Source organism: Atractosteus spatula, chromosome 9 (assembly GCF_055471065.1).
Source record: "Atractosteus spatula isolate fAtrSpa1 chromosome 9, fAtrSpa1.hap1, whole genome shotgun sequence".
In the NCBI taxonomy this organism is placed as follows: Eukaryota; Metazoa; Chordata; class Actinopteri; order Semionotiformes; family Lepisosteidae; genus Atractosteus; species Atractosteus spatula.
Window position 1 is genome coordinate 19,327,839 of NC_142714.1, and position 15,064 is coordinate 19,342,902.

The 15,064-nt window shown below is 34.7% G+C and overlaps 1 protein-coding gene across 1 annotated transcript in view; it reads right to left on the reverse strand.

Moving 5' to 3' along the window:
- The window catches only part of ppp4r4 (protein phosphatase 4, regulatory subunit 4), a 41,639-nt gene that overhangs the window by 3,358 nt on the left and 23,217 nt on the right, over positions 1-15,064 (reverse strand). Inside the window, exons 8-21 of the mRNA XM_088924847.1 lie at positions 13,505-13,626; positions 11,956-12,078; positions 11,262-11,425; positions 7,992-8,111; positions 7,431-7,508; positions 6,324-6,407; positions 5,172-5,351; positions 4,610-4,715; positions 3,755-3,902; positions 2,612-2,756; positions 1,446-1,484; positions 1,275-1,346; positions 915-978; positions 551-631 (exon numbers count right to left, since the gene is read on the reverse strand). Of these exons, the coding sequence (XP_088780973.1) occupies positions 551-631; positions 915-978; positions 1,275-1,346; positions 1,446-1,484; positions 2,612-2,756; positions 3,755-3,902; positions 4,610-4,715; positions 5,172-5,351; positions 6,324-6,407; positions 7,431-7,508; positions 7,992-8,111; positions 11,262-11,425; positions 11,956-12,078; positions 13,505-13,626 (1,526 nt within the window). The remainder of the gene's footprint in view (positions 1-550; positions 632-914; positions 979-1,274; positions 1,347-1,445; positions 1,485-2,611; positions 2,757-3,754; positions 3,903-4,609; positions 4,716-5,171; positions 5,352-6,323; positions 6,408-7,430; positions 7,509-7,991; positions 8,112-11,261; positions 11,426-11,955; positions 12,079-13,504; positions 13,627-15,064) is intronic.

Consider the following 15,064-nt stretch of genomic DNA (forward strand, 5'->3'; position numbering starts at 1 on the left):
ACCTTCAATAGGACAGTGACTCACAGGAAAAGGCCAGAGCTATACTGGAGCAGCTGGACAAGAAGAAAATGGATGTCCTTGAGTGGCCTAGTCAAAGTTCTGACTTGAATCTGATAGAAAATATGTGGCAAGTCTTGAAAATTACTGTTCATAAATGATCCCCCCAAAACAATACAGTACTTGAGCAAGTTTGCAAAGAAGAGGCAAAAATCTATTTCAGTGTTTCCACAGTGTCTCACAGGTGTAATTACTGTGCTTCCACCAATTATTAACTCAAGGCAGTAAATAATTATAAAATCTTTAGGTTATTGATTTTTATTGGTAGTTTTTTGTTGACATTTACCTTTTTCACTCATTGAAGTTTACTTTACATTGAAGTAATAATATTCACTTTAGAAAATATATAATTGTAATTCAACAAAAGGGATCATCTTTAGGAATAGTTGAAAACCTTTGTAAGATACTGAATATACAGTACCTCATATATATGCACACAGCACAGTAAACTGTATAAATGCATATAATACAATAGAAAGAATGCTGCCCTTACCAACTGAGGTAGTTGTATTAGATCCAGAATTCGATACTGCCATGTTTTTTGGTACAGATAATCCAGGTTTACTGTCTCTGCCTAAAGTAATATTAATAAAAACATGAACAAATCACAAAGTATTAATAAACATAAATCAATGGTTTTAATAGAACAAATCTAAATAGAAAATGGGACAATTAATTCTAATAATAGCAGTTTTCAAGAAACCTAGTTCAGCATTTGACTGCTGCATTTTCTACATTACGGAAAATATGAGAGATTAGCCTTTTTCAAATAACGTGACAATGTCCCCAACATTAGATATTTTACTGATTAGACATAGATAAGCTGGATGGCAAAGATTTTAGTTAAAGCTACTTACGCTTCTTGTCTGCATGTTTCTCAGTAGTTAACTTTCCTTCACTTTGTTGCCTTTCCAGCTGCTCCTGTTAGATTAAAATACGTTATTTAGCTGAAGTACTGTAAAGTTTTCAAGAAAACATGTGAGTATTAATTTTGGTATTTTTAAGAAAACATTTTCTTAATAATATTATTAAGAATCAAATATAAAGTTCAGCAGCCAAAATGTATGCAAAAGCTTGTTAACTGGCAAAAAACATGGATGTTTCCATCCATCAAAATCAGATGTTTCCATGTTCAGGGATATTGGTGCTTGTTCAAACAAAAACATAAAAAAAGACTTCTAGTTTGGACAATAAAAAATCTCTGCCTTTGATCTTACCATCTCTAGCAGAAGGTTCTCTTCCTTTTCTTTTTTCTGATCAAGCAGATCCTTCTCGTGCCTCTTTTGATACTAAACACCAGAAATACTGCATGTAAAAATACATTCTGGAACATTATATCAAATTTTCATCCATTCAGGGATAAGAACTGAAGAAATAAGCACTCTTACTGGTTCTGTGATGTCCATTTTGTCAAGTTCCAGCACTGTCTAAAATAAAAAAACAGGATATTAAATATTTGTTGCTCAGCTATAGAAGTTACATGCTTTAATACCAAAGGTGAAATATTATAGATACAATTAGCCCTACTACTGAATGTGACATACTGTAGCTAACCTTTAGAAAATGTTAACATATTTTTATGAACCAGTTTAAAATAGTTTCAGGAACACAATAAGAATAATAGTACAATACAAAAACATTCCCCCTACCACCCAGCTTTTAGTGGAGGACTAAAAGTGGAAAAAAATGTTGATACATTAATTCTGTCAGTTTCTCCAGATATGAATGATTTCATAAAATATTGTGTTTCAGGTTGCAGTTTTGAAGGATTCCTAGATATACAGTATAATTGTACAGTACCTCAGTCTTTAAAGCCACTCTTGAGCGCACTGTCAATGAGTTAGTAACTGTGTGTAACTTGAGTGATACAGTAGTTACAGTGACAGTGCAGGTCAGAGCAGAACTGAACACATTGAATATCCTTCAAAACCAGTTCCTTGGAAAACAATACAATATTTGACAAAAGTGGCACAGGTTATAAAAACACTGAAACTGATAGGTATCATTAAGGATTTTCTGCTAGCTGTGCTCTACCCGTGAGACAAGACAATTACAGGCTATTCAGATCTTCATTACTTTATGGATTAATATTAATGGCACCCAGATAAACCCAGAAAGGGAAATCTGGGTTTTAGTACCACTAAGTCAGATTGTAGCTAACCTCCTACTAAAGGAGGCTCACACTGTGACCCAAAAGGGAGTAAGAAAAGTGATTTTTAGTGTGTATGATGGAATGTTTGGAGTGTGACAGTGCTAGTAATACAGAATAATAGTTATAGAGATGTTGCAATTTAAATGCTTTAACACTATTCAGTTCAATAATTTCATTTAATTTAAACATGCTGAGTCAGTTTATGATCATTATTCTTTATGATCAATGACAGCAAGCTTCTGGTCTTGACTACCATATGAAGATCCATGAGGCCTACAAAGTGACTTGTCCCGGACTGCAGTGATGGATGGGCAGTATTTAATAATACAATTTGACCTTTTACACAATTATGGCAATGGAAGACACAGTAAAAAAAACTGAAGACATTTCTGTGACACTCACTTTTCTAGCTATAGCCATAATGTCCTTGTCTTTTTCCCGGCAGAGCAGTTTCCTCACGCAGAACTCTAACTGCTGCAGGAGATGTTTGTCCGTAGGTAGTTTAATTGTTGACTTCAGCTTTGGCAGCATGTGGCATAACTTATACCTGAAGATGTAGACAGAGGTACTGATATTAATGAAAATGATCCAGATGAATTGATTAAGTGATAATGTGTGGGCCAATAAAAAATAATGTCCTCACAATCTAATCTCATACATGCTACACAAGACACACAGTGATGTTCCCTTTACAATGACACAACTTACATGTAGCAGTAACCCAGAATACAGAAACTCTTATTATATAATTAAATATCCCAATATTTTTAGCCAATTTAAGATTGCACAAAGGTAAATGTGCCCTCTAAAACATGCGTTATCCTACAAAACAGTTTTTAATTTTAAATAAAAACATTTAAATAAATGTAACCATTAGAAAAACCTCCTGTATCAACAAGCATGTACGTGAATTTTTATGTACATGTATGCATGTTTATATGTGTATTTCTGTGTACATACAGTATGTGTACGTATACATGCATAAATGTATATACGTGTGTAAGCATGGGTGTATATATGTTTATATGTGTGTATATATACTGTATATATGTATTTACACATTAAAAAACTACTAGTGGGTCATGGTAGCATTAATGGCTATTGTTAACACAATGACGTTAAGCCATCTTTAAAAATAGGTTGATCCTAACCTGTCACATGTATTTATGAGATGTTATAAAGTGAAAAAGAAATGTGCAGTCACAGTCTGTATATAAAGACAAAGATAGTTTAACTTTTTATGTAAAGGGTAACCAAGTGTACATACTGTATACTGATATTATTTTCCTGTAAATAGTTTAGTTTAATTTGTAAACTCTTAGTTCTTAGTTTAAAGACTTAGTAAGGCAGTACTAGTTCATTACTAAATTCATTAATTAAAACACAGCATGAACAGAGACAATTATCAGTGAAAAGACCTTCATTAATATTCATATTAAAAATGTTAAAATCTGCAAAATCTGTGTTTTGATATGTCCTTCTTACAAGAGCTGTATAAACCACTGCTTTCTGTATAGGATGTTAAAAAACAAGTGTAATTCTTACCTGACATTTGCTACAGGATCATTCACCAGTTCCAGTGCAGGAACAAGGAAGTATTTACAGAAGTAAGACTTGGAAAAGAGCTCCATTGCAATTTCACACAGGTCGAGATATCGTAGTCTATTCCAGTAACTTCTTCCTTGACCCAGTTCTTGAAAAAAAGTAGTGTCAAGCTTTAACAGACTGATTTAACCCCTTTCAAAGACACTGGACTTACCTAAAACCATATCTAGAGAAAATATGTCACTTGACCAGACAAAAAAACTGGTTGATAATATTGAACAATAATATTTTTACATACTGTACGTACTGTAAAAAAAGTATACATAATGGAATAATTTTATGTTATTACAGTACTGTCCTCTTATTTTACACATATATACTTTTAATATTACTTAACCTCCTAAAATGTCCAGCTACTAAAGATTCCCTGCTCACATACAATTGTGCAGATACAGCATATAGTATATAGACATAAAAATAAGTTAATGGATGTACAGTACTAAGAAAAGCATTTTGCCACAGCTTAATGTTAGTGCCTAATTAAAAGGAGCTCTAGGGATATTATTGTCTGTATTAGGTTAATTTGGATTAAACTCATTTGGATTAGACCCTATGTTTAAGGGGCACCATTTTTTGTTGTTCTGGGCTTTTGAATTACTGTATGTTTACTGTATATGGGGGTATAGGAGTGTTTTCTGTTCATCCGATTTCAACAACTGCAAGGTCCAATATATGATCATGATGCGACGGAACCTAAACCATCACACGATCGGTGTAACACAGGGTACACTGTGGACAGGTGTAATACAAGTTAAAAATTACAATGAACTTAAAGGCAACAAGAAGGATACTCACGGTCAACCAGCTTATTAATTATCTCTTGTCTCTGCTCCTGTTTGCGGTTATAGCGGAGGAAAACACACAATGTTCTGGCAGACTCTCGTTGTACAGGAAGGACATTCTAAACAACAGCAGGAGATCCAACAATTAGAAGAATGCCATTTCCAGAGTTATAACCATTAATTATTTTCTCCAACATGATCAAAAATCACACAGATGGCTCATTTAAATAAAAAGCTGCTAATACAGGATAAACGTGCACAGCCCTACTTAGCTTTATTTAACAATTCATAATTGTGTGAGTAGACTCATTCACTGCATTGAAGAATATCTATAGTAATGCCTTTTACTTGACTGAAGCCAGAATTGAGGGCCTAGTGTCTGCATATGACATTTCAGCCAGTAACCACACATTGAAAACAACAAAGTGAAAACAAATGTAATCAATTTAAGAATTTGTTTTTACACATTTTATAATGGATTCATAAGATTTATAATGTCCCTTTAGCTTTTAACAAAAAAAAACCCATTCCAATTAAAATAAATTTTCCCCAGAATAGAACAAAACAAAACTTACATTGGTTGTAATTATTGTAAACATCCTTTGTAAGAACCTGAAGTAGATCTGGTCTCCTGATATGACGCGAGGCAGGCAGGAATACTTCTGCAGAACTTTCTCGTGGATTCTCCACTTCAGAGATGTGGCTGCTTTCTGCTCTGCTGCAGCTAGTGCAGGGACCAGGTCTGGAATACTGACCTACAGAGCAAACTTCATTTAATGAACCCATCAGATATACAGAATGTACTGAAGATTTATTTCATTTTAGGCCAATTGAATTTCATTAAGCTTACAGGTACTCAAATGTACTCTGTAGTTACCATTCAAAATAAAATAAAAATACTCTAACTTTTTTTTATCTTCTCAAAACTTGAAATTCTGCCAAATCATATACCAGACAGAAAAACATGAAGTAAAATTTTATTATGTTTATTATTTTATTTGTTTTGTTGTGAACGGCACTAAATCTCTAAAATAACCCATACGTTTCAACGTTTGGAGCACTGTAATTTACTCTTTGTATTTTGAATATTATGACAATAAAGTCATATACAGTAAATTAATAACCTATTCTGACAGTCTCTCAGAAACTCTCCATTCTCCTGGAAACTCTGGTTTCATTAGCACAACAAATCAAAACTGTACTACTAACATGGGTCATGTAACAAATGTGAACATCACTGAACATAAACAAGAATGAGTCTTAGAATTTTTAACCAGTAATAGTGCTGAATGTTGTAGTTGTTGCCTAAGTTGTGCCATTGAATAGACTTTTGTAGAATGCAACTGTTTGCAAACTACTATGCTGAACAGTATACAAATACTGGATGTGCTCTAGGATTATTATTATATACTTATACGGGAAAGTATACGCTTCAAGTCTACATGAAAATTAAAACAGGTGAAAGACAGATTTATTATAATATTCTTTCCTTACAATTAAAGGTGGGATCATTCATTAAATATTGAGAGAAAACGGGTTTGCAGTGAAGTTTATTGTGGTAGTTCTCTAAAAAAGTCAGCCGTTGTTTATTCAACTTACATTGAGAATGATGAAATTAGTGAATGGCTCAGGGCAAAACCTAATTAGTACAGTAGCAGGTGGTTCAGGCTATAATACGCAATCACCAGTAGGGGGAAGAGTGATTTAATATTATAATAAAATGTAACCTTATTTTCAGATGCAGATCCTTCTCCTCGTGATGTAGCAAGCTCCAGAGTTTCTTGGAGATTGTTCATTAGTGCATCTAATACCTAAAAATAATAAGAAAATTATTCATAACCTTTATTAGTTTTACTGATAATCCACAACGTAATACTGCTTTTCCGAAAGGTAATAAGGTAAAAGGCATAGCATAGAATAATAATCTCTGGGACCGAATCCAGATTTCTTTTGTTTTTTAATATCCAGTCCTATGAAATTGACAAATAAAGCAGTATTTTGCCATTCATGAATTTATCCTACAGAGTGATTCACACCCATAATTTTTGGAGAGATACAACTTGGTTCCCCCACTCAATTCCACATTCTAAAAAGTCTGATCTGGTTACATTTTAATTCTTTGACACCAGTTGCAAATGTATCACATCTACTGTAAAGCCTTAGGAGATTCACAAGTTACCTAATATTAGAAGAGCTATCACAGTTTGCAAAGAAAGTACATTTCACTTCAAGCATTCAACATAGTATGAAAGTTAAAATATGAATGTCACTTAACAGTTACATATAAATGTAAGGTCAGAACAACTACTTTTGGTAACTACGAAATTACAACAAAATGTAGAAAGTTAAGAAAACTAACATAAATAGCTACTAATAAAAAATTGTAGTTAATTAATCCAAATATCAAATCCATCCATTTTTTATTGCCTTTAACTCTTTGCTCCTCAACAACGCTTTGCTCAAAGAAATGCCTCCTGTTCTTGGGTTGCTCTTCACTGGACTAATAACAACAATATCGTTTTTATTATGTGTCAATGAAAACAGTATAATATTCTAAATGAGTTATTACTAGTTCATTGTACAATTTTAACAAAATAATTTATATTTTATGTACCTAACCATAGGAAACCAATCTCTAGAGCTATTAAATCATGAAAGAATGTCATATCTTATGAAAGATTTTATTGAAACATGTTTGTAGGCCTCTGGAGAAAAACAGAAGTTCCAGAAATGTCTAATATCACAAAATAATTACAGGCACAAAAATTAACATTCATATTTTATTTTACAATACAGTTAGTACATTAATTTATTTGATATACTGTACATCTTACCTCTAATGAGTCATCTTGTAATAGTGCTATCAGCTCCTTGTGTATATAATGTACATTGGGACCTAACAATTTAACAACCTAAAAAAGAATCATATGCATTGTTAGTGTAATGTATATAGAAATAAAACCCTATTCTAGCAATATAAATCCAGTACACACATAATATTTTAAAAGAATTCCCAATACAGTATATTATTCTTAATCATATATTTGGATCTTGTCTTGCAATATTTTTTTAGCCAGCTGAACATCCATGTCTAAAGTTGGTGTTTGTTAATTTATAGCACCCAGATTGCAGAATGATACAGTAAGTGTGGGTTATCTGTTGCAGAAGTCCTGTTTCACCCTTGTATAATAGTTATACGTTTTATACTTACTGTTATTTCTGAAGACTTTTTGTCTATGCACAATAAACAAAAATCAGACATACTTGTATACATTTGAAATTCCACATTTCATTTGTCTAAATTCTATTACAGAATGTTGAAAACTGTTTTTTTCTGCCTGAATCATAACTAGCACGAAGAAAACATGGCATGGCTATTTCTACTATATACTTACTTCATGGAAGCCACTAGCTGATGTATGCCTGACAGAAATTTCAGGATCATGACATAAGCTTGAAAAAGTAGGATATAGCTCTGAAGGGAAGGTTTTTGGGTCCGCAAATAATACCATGGCCTGCAAAGATCAAGGGGAAAAAAGAATTGTAAAAGACTGTAGAGATTAGCCTTAACTTTAATCTCCTTTTTTCTTCTTTACTTGTCATCAGTTAAGATGGGAGGACTCACACATGAAAAAAATGACTTATATCACAATTTACACACAATTCATCAGTCCTATAGACTAGGACAAAGCGCCATTTCTCACAAATGATACTCTTAGAGTGGTCATCACCAAGAACATACAGTACAATAGGAACAGTGCAAAATAGTTTTTAAGACCACAAAAATAGCTGTATACGAGACATGTATTTAAGACTGTTCAGCCAGATATCACGAGCCTACATTTTGAATAAACAGTCAACCATTTAGTATGTGCATATACACCATTCAAGAACCTTAAGTGACCAATACAAACAAAAAGATTTAGACTGGCTGTGTCACTGACAGCCACTGGAGTTTTATCCATCAGACTCTCAGGCACAAATGAGCCAGAAAGTGAAAAGCTTTTGAAAACGCTCTTCCTAGAGCCCGTTAGAAAGATTTCATGAACAAAACAAAACAATTTCACACTGCTGTTATGGAAGATATGTTTGCAAAGGTTAATAAAGATCAATATACATTTATTAGCTTAACACAATTCTATAGTCTTTGGTGATAAATGTGTTGTAAATGTAGGGGGTACAGGAGTGCAGGAGAACAAACAAGCATACTGTAGTTACAATCCCATGATAGGGAAAGCATGGTAACCTGGACTATCACAATATTCTGCCTTTTCAGGTCACTCATGTCTTAATCTTATAATAAAACTCTTGTAAACTAACAGTAAAGAAAAGGGGGCACTCCTGTCTTGCACACATTGATTAAAAAAGATGAACAGCCCTATTATAAATGAAAGGATACAGTTTTCTTCACCTTCTATGTCAAAAGAACAATGTAGTTTATATTCCAATCAGGAATAGAAATATTCTGTTCCATGATACACTTTTATAACATTTTCTTTTTCATTTAAACACACATGTGCTACAGTTATTGCTGTTTTGCCAGTATTTTTGTAGTGGCAGATCTCTTCTCTATTAACCAGTATTCACTGCCCTTTTACAGCTACAATACATTAGTATCCTTTGGTATGGGATGGTCTGGGATATTTAAACTTCCACATACTGTATGTAATCACATTCCTGAACTAGGCAAATTTGAGGCACTAAAAGCCAATCTGTCAGGGACATCTAGTGACCTTTCTATTTTCTGCCTGTCTATTCACTACATCCTGATTAATGAGATCTCAAGACACACAAATGAATCCTTTAAGACATGACTGTTCAGGCCAGCTGCTCCTTCTCATCTTGCACTTCTGATGTACAAACAGTGCCACTTATATGTCAATAAAACAGACAAAGCGTGTACTTATACCGCTCAGGCCTGCTGGAACTAACAGCACATTGAAGATATGATAGCAGTGAAACGTTCTGCAGGTCCAGACTTGCACTATTTGCCCATAAAGGCATATCGACAAACACTAGTAAAACACTTAAACAAATGAAATAACCAGCTCTTTAATAGGCCAATTATTATTGTTGTTGTCATTATTATTTACTTAGACACACTTATCCATCATGAGTTATAATACATTCATGAAATTCACAGTAACAATCACGGGCATACAACAAGCTTGCGTTGAAAAATAAGAGCAGCACAAGCTTTAACAGAACTGTGCCAATCAAAAATTGCATATTATACAGATAGTGTGGAAACAAAACAGCAACTAAAGCAGCTTAATGGCACACCGTCCATGTATACAATGAACACGTGCCACAAAAAACCACACTCCCAACTCAAGAGCCACGGACACACTAAAGAACGCAACTGAGAAAGCTCAGGTGGTACATAAAAATGTGTTAGAAAGGGTTAGAAAGGTGTAAAGGACTAGACATGTTACTATTTTTGTTCAGCTTTGTACAAAATTATTTAAATAACAATCAGTATACAAGACAAAAGACATGCACAATAACAAATCATGATTCTTTGATTGTTCACTCTCTACAACTAACTGTCAGATAAGTCTCTACCCTTTCTTTGTTCAATGTAAGATTTCAGGTGGAACTCCCGCCGTAACAACCGCATTCCTTTGGTGCTTCCTTACCACCCTAACACACTTCCTATCCCCAGGACCATTAACCACAACTTTTCCATCCTACAGGATGATCCCTCCATTGGGGCCCTCTTTTCTGATCGCCCTGTCATCTCATATCGCCGACCACCTAATCTGCGTAACCTCCTTGTTCACAGCTCCCTTGACCGCCCTCAACAACCATCCACACCAGGCACTTTCCCTTGCAACAGAGCTCGCTGTATCACCTGCAAGTACACATCCACCACCACACTCATTCAAGGCCCCTCAGGACAATTCCAGATCACCCAGACAGCATCTTGTACCTCCAGCAACCTTATTTACTATATCTCTTGCAGTAAATGCCCAGCCACCTACATTGGAGAAACAGGAAGGAGACTCGGAGACCGCTTCAGAGAACACGTCAGGGCTGTGAAGATTAAAGATCTCTCCAAGCCCATTGTTTCTCATTTCACCTCTGACGGCCACGACCACTCTAATCTCTCCGTCTGTGTCCTCAAAGACAGTTTTCCGAACTCATACATCAGAAAGACCACCGAAACCAAAATTATTCTGCAGCTAGGATCACACATTCTCCCTTCTCTTAACGACAGACTACTGTTCTTTTAAATTTTTTCCATTCATTGGAAGTTTCATTTCACACCTCTCTGCACCTATTCTGACTTCACACCTCTTGATTGGCCTCTCTTTCTGTCCCCTGCTCCCGCCTCTCACTCCTCCTCCCTCCCAACCTTTGTCCTCCCGCTACTGTACCTTTGCCTACTGCCCTGTCTCTCTCACACCTGAAGAAGGCTCCACGGCCGAAACGTTGTGTTCTTTCTTCTTTTTTTCAGCATGGAATAAACCTATTACTTGTTCCAATGTAAGATTTGTTTTTTTTCTTTTTCCCTTCTAATTAATAATTTTATGTTTCAGCTTATTACAGTTTGATGTTTTTGTAAATCATTTTTTATATGTATAACTCTCATGGCAATGTTTAGTTTCTTGCAAATTCTATAACCTTATAACACACACATCAGAAAAGTAAGGCGTACTCACTGGGAAGTTATAGGCACAGTTTTTTCGTACTGTCTCATATTTCTTCTCCAGTTCTAGTGGGTAGCCCTGGCTCTCACAGTGACCGTTTTCATGATGAAGGCCCAGTACACACAGTTTCTTGTAAAATTCTAGAAACCATAAATGCTGCTCTTCAGTGAAATTCCCTTCAGGTGATAAAAAAAAGACTGAAATAGTAAAACAATCCACAAGTACAAACTGTATACATGAAACTTTCTTAAGAAAAAAATTCTTAAAAAGTGTTTCTTAACTTAATACTACAGAAAAAAAGGTTATGAAGAATCGCTGTTCATAAGAAAAGTATTACGTCTTAAAGTATTTTCTAAAAATACTGTTGAAAAGCCATCCTGAGGATTTTAAATGCTAAACTAATCCATAGTACACAAAGGATATTTCAACAGAAACTCAAAGAAAGTGGCTGGCAATTTTTTTCTCCATTATCATCTTTACTATTAGGTAAAATTAAAATGCTGTTAAATCCATTTCTTACCCCCCCCCCAAAAAAAAACCCACAACAATCAGCGGGTTAGCTGTGACCATGCACACATTAGTGTTGCAAATTTACTGAAAATTCATAAAGTCGTAGTGTAAATGGAAAATATGGGATAGGAACATTTGCACTTCCCTCTTAACTATACTGCTTAATTACTTAAATCAAGAAAGAATACATTCCAACCTGAGAGGCCATGGCAGAGTTTTCCATATTGAAATGACAAAGAAGTCAAAACAGCTTCATCAGCTTTGAAACATTTTTCACAAAATGTTTTCACTAATGGAAATATAACACGGGTCTTGTCATCTGAAAGAGAATGAAATAAATTTAACAAAAACTGCCTTTACATAGCACTAAATTAGGAAGCGCTAATCTTTTAGGTACATCATTTCAGGTTCTAATTGCTGGACAATGTGAGTGTTGAAATAATGCAAACCTTATACTTGCCCATGAAAAAAAATGTAATGTAATACATTTAACAGCATCGTATTTTTTTTTCTTTAGATGTATAAATAATTTATGTACCAGATCCTATCTGGTTTAGAAATAGTTTTGGCTACAATCCTACACAAATTATTAAACAAAAAAAAAGATATTTTAAAGTCATTGACAGATGTTTAAAGATAATTTTAACATCCTAATACTTGTACCAATACTTATCTGGTTAGTATGTGACTACCACTTTAATTGGTACGTGGCACTTCTGTAACTTTTAACATTTCCTTGATGTTACAATTTTTAAATTGTACAGTTGCCTTAATAATATAGAAATATACAGTACTATGAAGATCAATAAAGTGCAGAAGCAACAGAAAGAATTCAGGTCGACTCAGTGAGGATTTCATATTCACTAACAAAAATGTCCTAAACCCATTGCAGGAACAAAGAAATATAGCTGTTAATGACTAGCTTTTTCAATTGCCAGCCTTGAAACTATTTCAGATGTTATGGACAGACAGAACACATACTGTTTGTGTTCTGAAAAGCTGATTAAAAAATACCAATGACAAGAAATAGATGCAAAAAATGTTATAATTATGTTTGTGAAACATTATTCTACTCAATTAAAATGTACCTAGTTTCTGGAATATACATAGTCAAAATGTATAACAAACAGATTAACAGCAGATTCATAGAATAAAGTCTGTTTTTTCCCATTCCCATTGTGTAATACGGTAAGATTATGCACACAGTGTGTATATATGGGGGGGTTGGCACATTTTATTGTATTCTGTGGCATAATGGGAAAAATCTTCAGTTCTTGAGGTTGTATATCACCTGTAAATGTACAGCAACAGGAGAGTACAGGTAAGGTGAAATTGCATTGGAAAAAGTGGTTAATAAAGTAAAACAATAACCATGTTGTGCTATGTAACAGAATCAGGAAATGGGAGGTTGCTTACAAATCAGACTATATGAGACCTTCAATGAATGTAAGGATGTTGTTTTTTTCCACGTGTCTCTTAGATCAACCAATAACAGTACAGATTCTACTTTGCTGTTTGTCCTATGTTGTATTCATGATGACTGTTGCTGTTGATATTGCTTATGACCAAACATGACCAAAATATTGACAAATGACATAACTTGTGTAACATACTGTGTAACACACAAGGTTTTCAATTAACACATACATTTCAAACACAGAGTTGGTTATGTATTACATTTTTATGTTCGTTCTTGACTTTCTCAATGAGGTTCAACAGCTATATAATGACACTCCAACACTCACCACTTTCGAACATTTCCAGCAGATTGACAATTGTTTCAAATGCAGCCAGACGTACAGTGCTTTCCTCATCTCGAGCCAACTCAACTAACTCAGGCAAGACCACTGCCTTAGTGTGGTCGGCCCTACAGGGACAAAATGAGTACCATATATGTTCATATCCTTACACTGTTAAAGCCAATACAGGAAATGTAGAATATTTTTGCAAAAGAACTCACAAATGCTGTATAGTGACACAAATCTAAGACACAGAGTACTGTAAGGGTGTGAATAATCTATAAAAATATCAAAGTAAACTTAATTTCCCCTTAAGTCTGAAACCTATTCTACTGGCTGATCCTTTATGTCCAGGGATGGTTTTCAAACATTATCAGATTATCCTTTTATCACCAATGCTGTCTCCCCAAGAGACTAAACCTTTTCCACTAAAAACATAGTCTCAGCACAATACTTAATTTTTCTGTCTTAAATACAATAATATATTTATTTATAATTCAATATTTAGTAATCTATAGTTTTATAGTGGAATCACATTCCAGACAGCTGGAGTTGATTCCTCTGATAACTTCCTGCAAATGTACAAACATATTTAGGTCTCTCTCTGTCTCTGAGGTATCCCTAAGTCTCCCTTTAGTGTCATGCTAATCAAACCACTGTGATCTGTGGATAGAAGGAATTGTCATTCTGGAAGACACCAATCCTGGCAGTAAAGAAATGCGGTGAAGATGATTACTTTGTACCATTTAGTAGCAAATAGTATTGATCCTGTCTTCTGAAGGAAAGAGTGCACACAAACTCAAACCAGGAAAATGCAACCCACAATATTATGGAACCACCAGAATCCTTCACTGTTAGAATCATCACGCACGGCTGTAGAGTTACCTAGGATGGTGCCACATGTGCACAAGTCTGTAAAAAACATGGTGAAGGATGATTCTCCTATTTCAACACTTCTACACAGCTCATTGGTCCATTTATTTTCTGTGCTCTTTGCATCACTGGACTGATAACAATGCATTGCCTGGTGTGATGAGTGGTTTGCATACTGCAATCCTTCCTCCCCAGATCGAAATATGCAGTCAATTAATCTTCAGATGGTCATTTGTTTTGCCTTGCACTTCCAAATTAATGCACAGATATCATGACTATGCGCTTCTGGCCACTGTTGGCTTTTGCTGATGATGCCTTCCCCTCCGGGTTCCATGCTGACATTGCTTCTTTGTTTGTGAAACATCAGCAAGGTGAGCTGAATTTGTCATGGAAGCTCCTGTCAGATTGTGCCCCAATAATCACCCACCTTTCAAAACCACTGAAGGTTCATTTTGTAGTCATGCTAGCCATATATATACAGTACAACAGGCAACCAGGCCAGTCCAGCATTTTTATACGTGACCTTAAGCATGCTGAAATGCTATTTGTTTAAATAACGCATGTGCCACACCTGTGTGGAAGCCCTTGTGTTCAATTTACTTGGTGTTCTTCATTTACCTAGGTGTTTCCATTTTTTGTACTTTACCTGTATCTCTAAGGTAAAACATGTAAACTAACCATTACTTAATATAT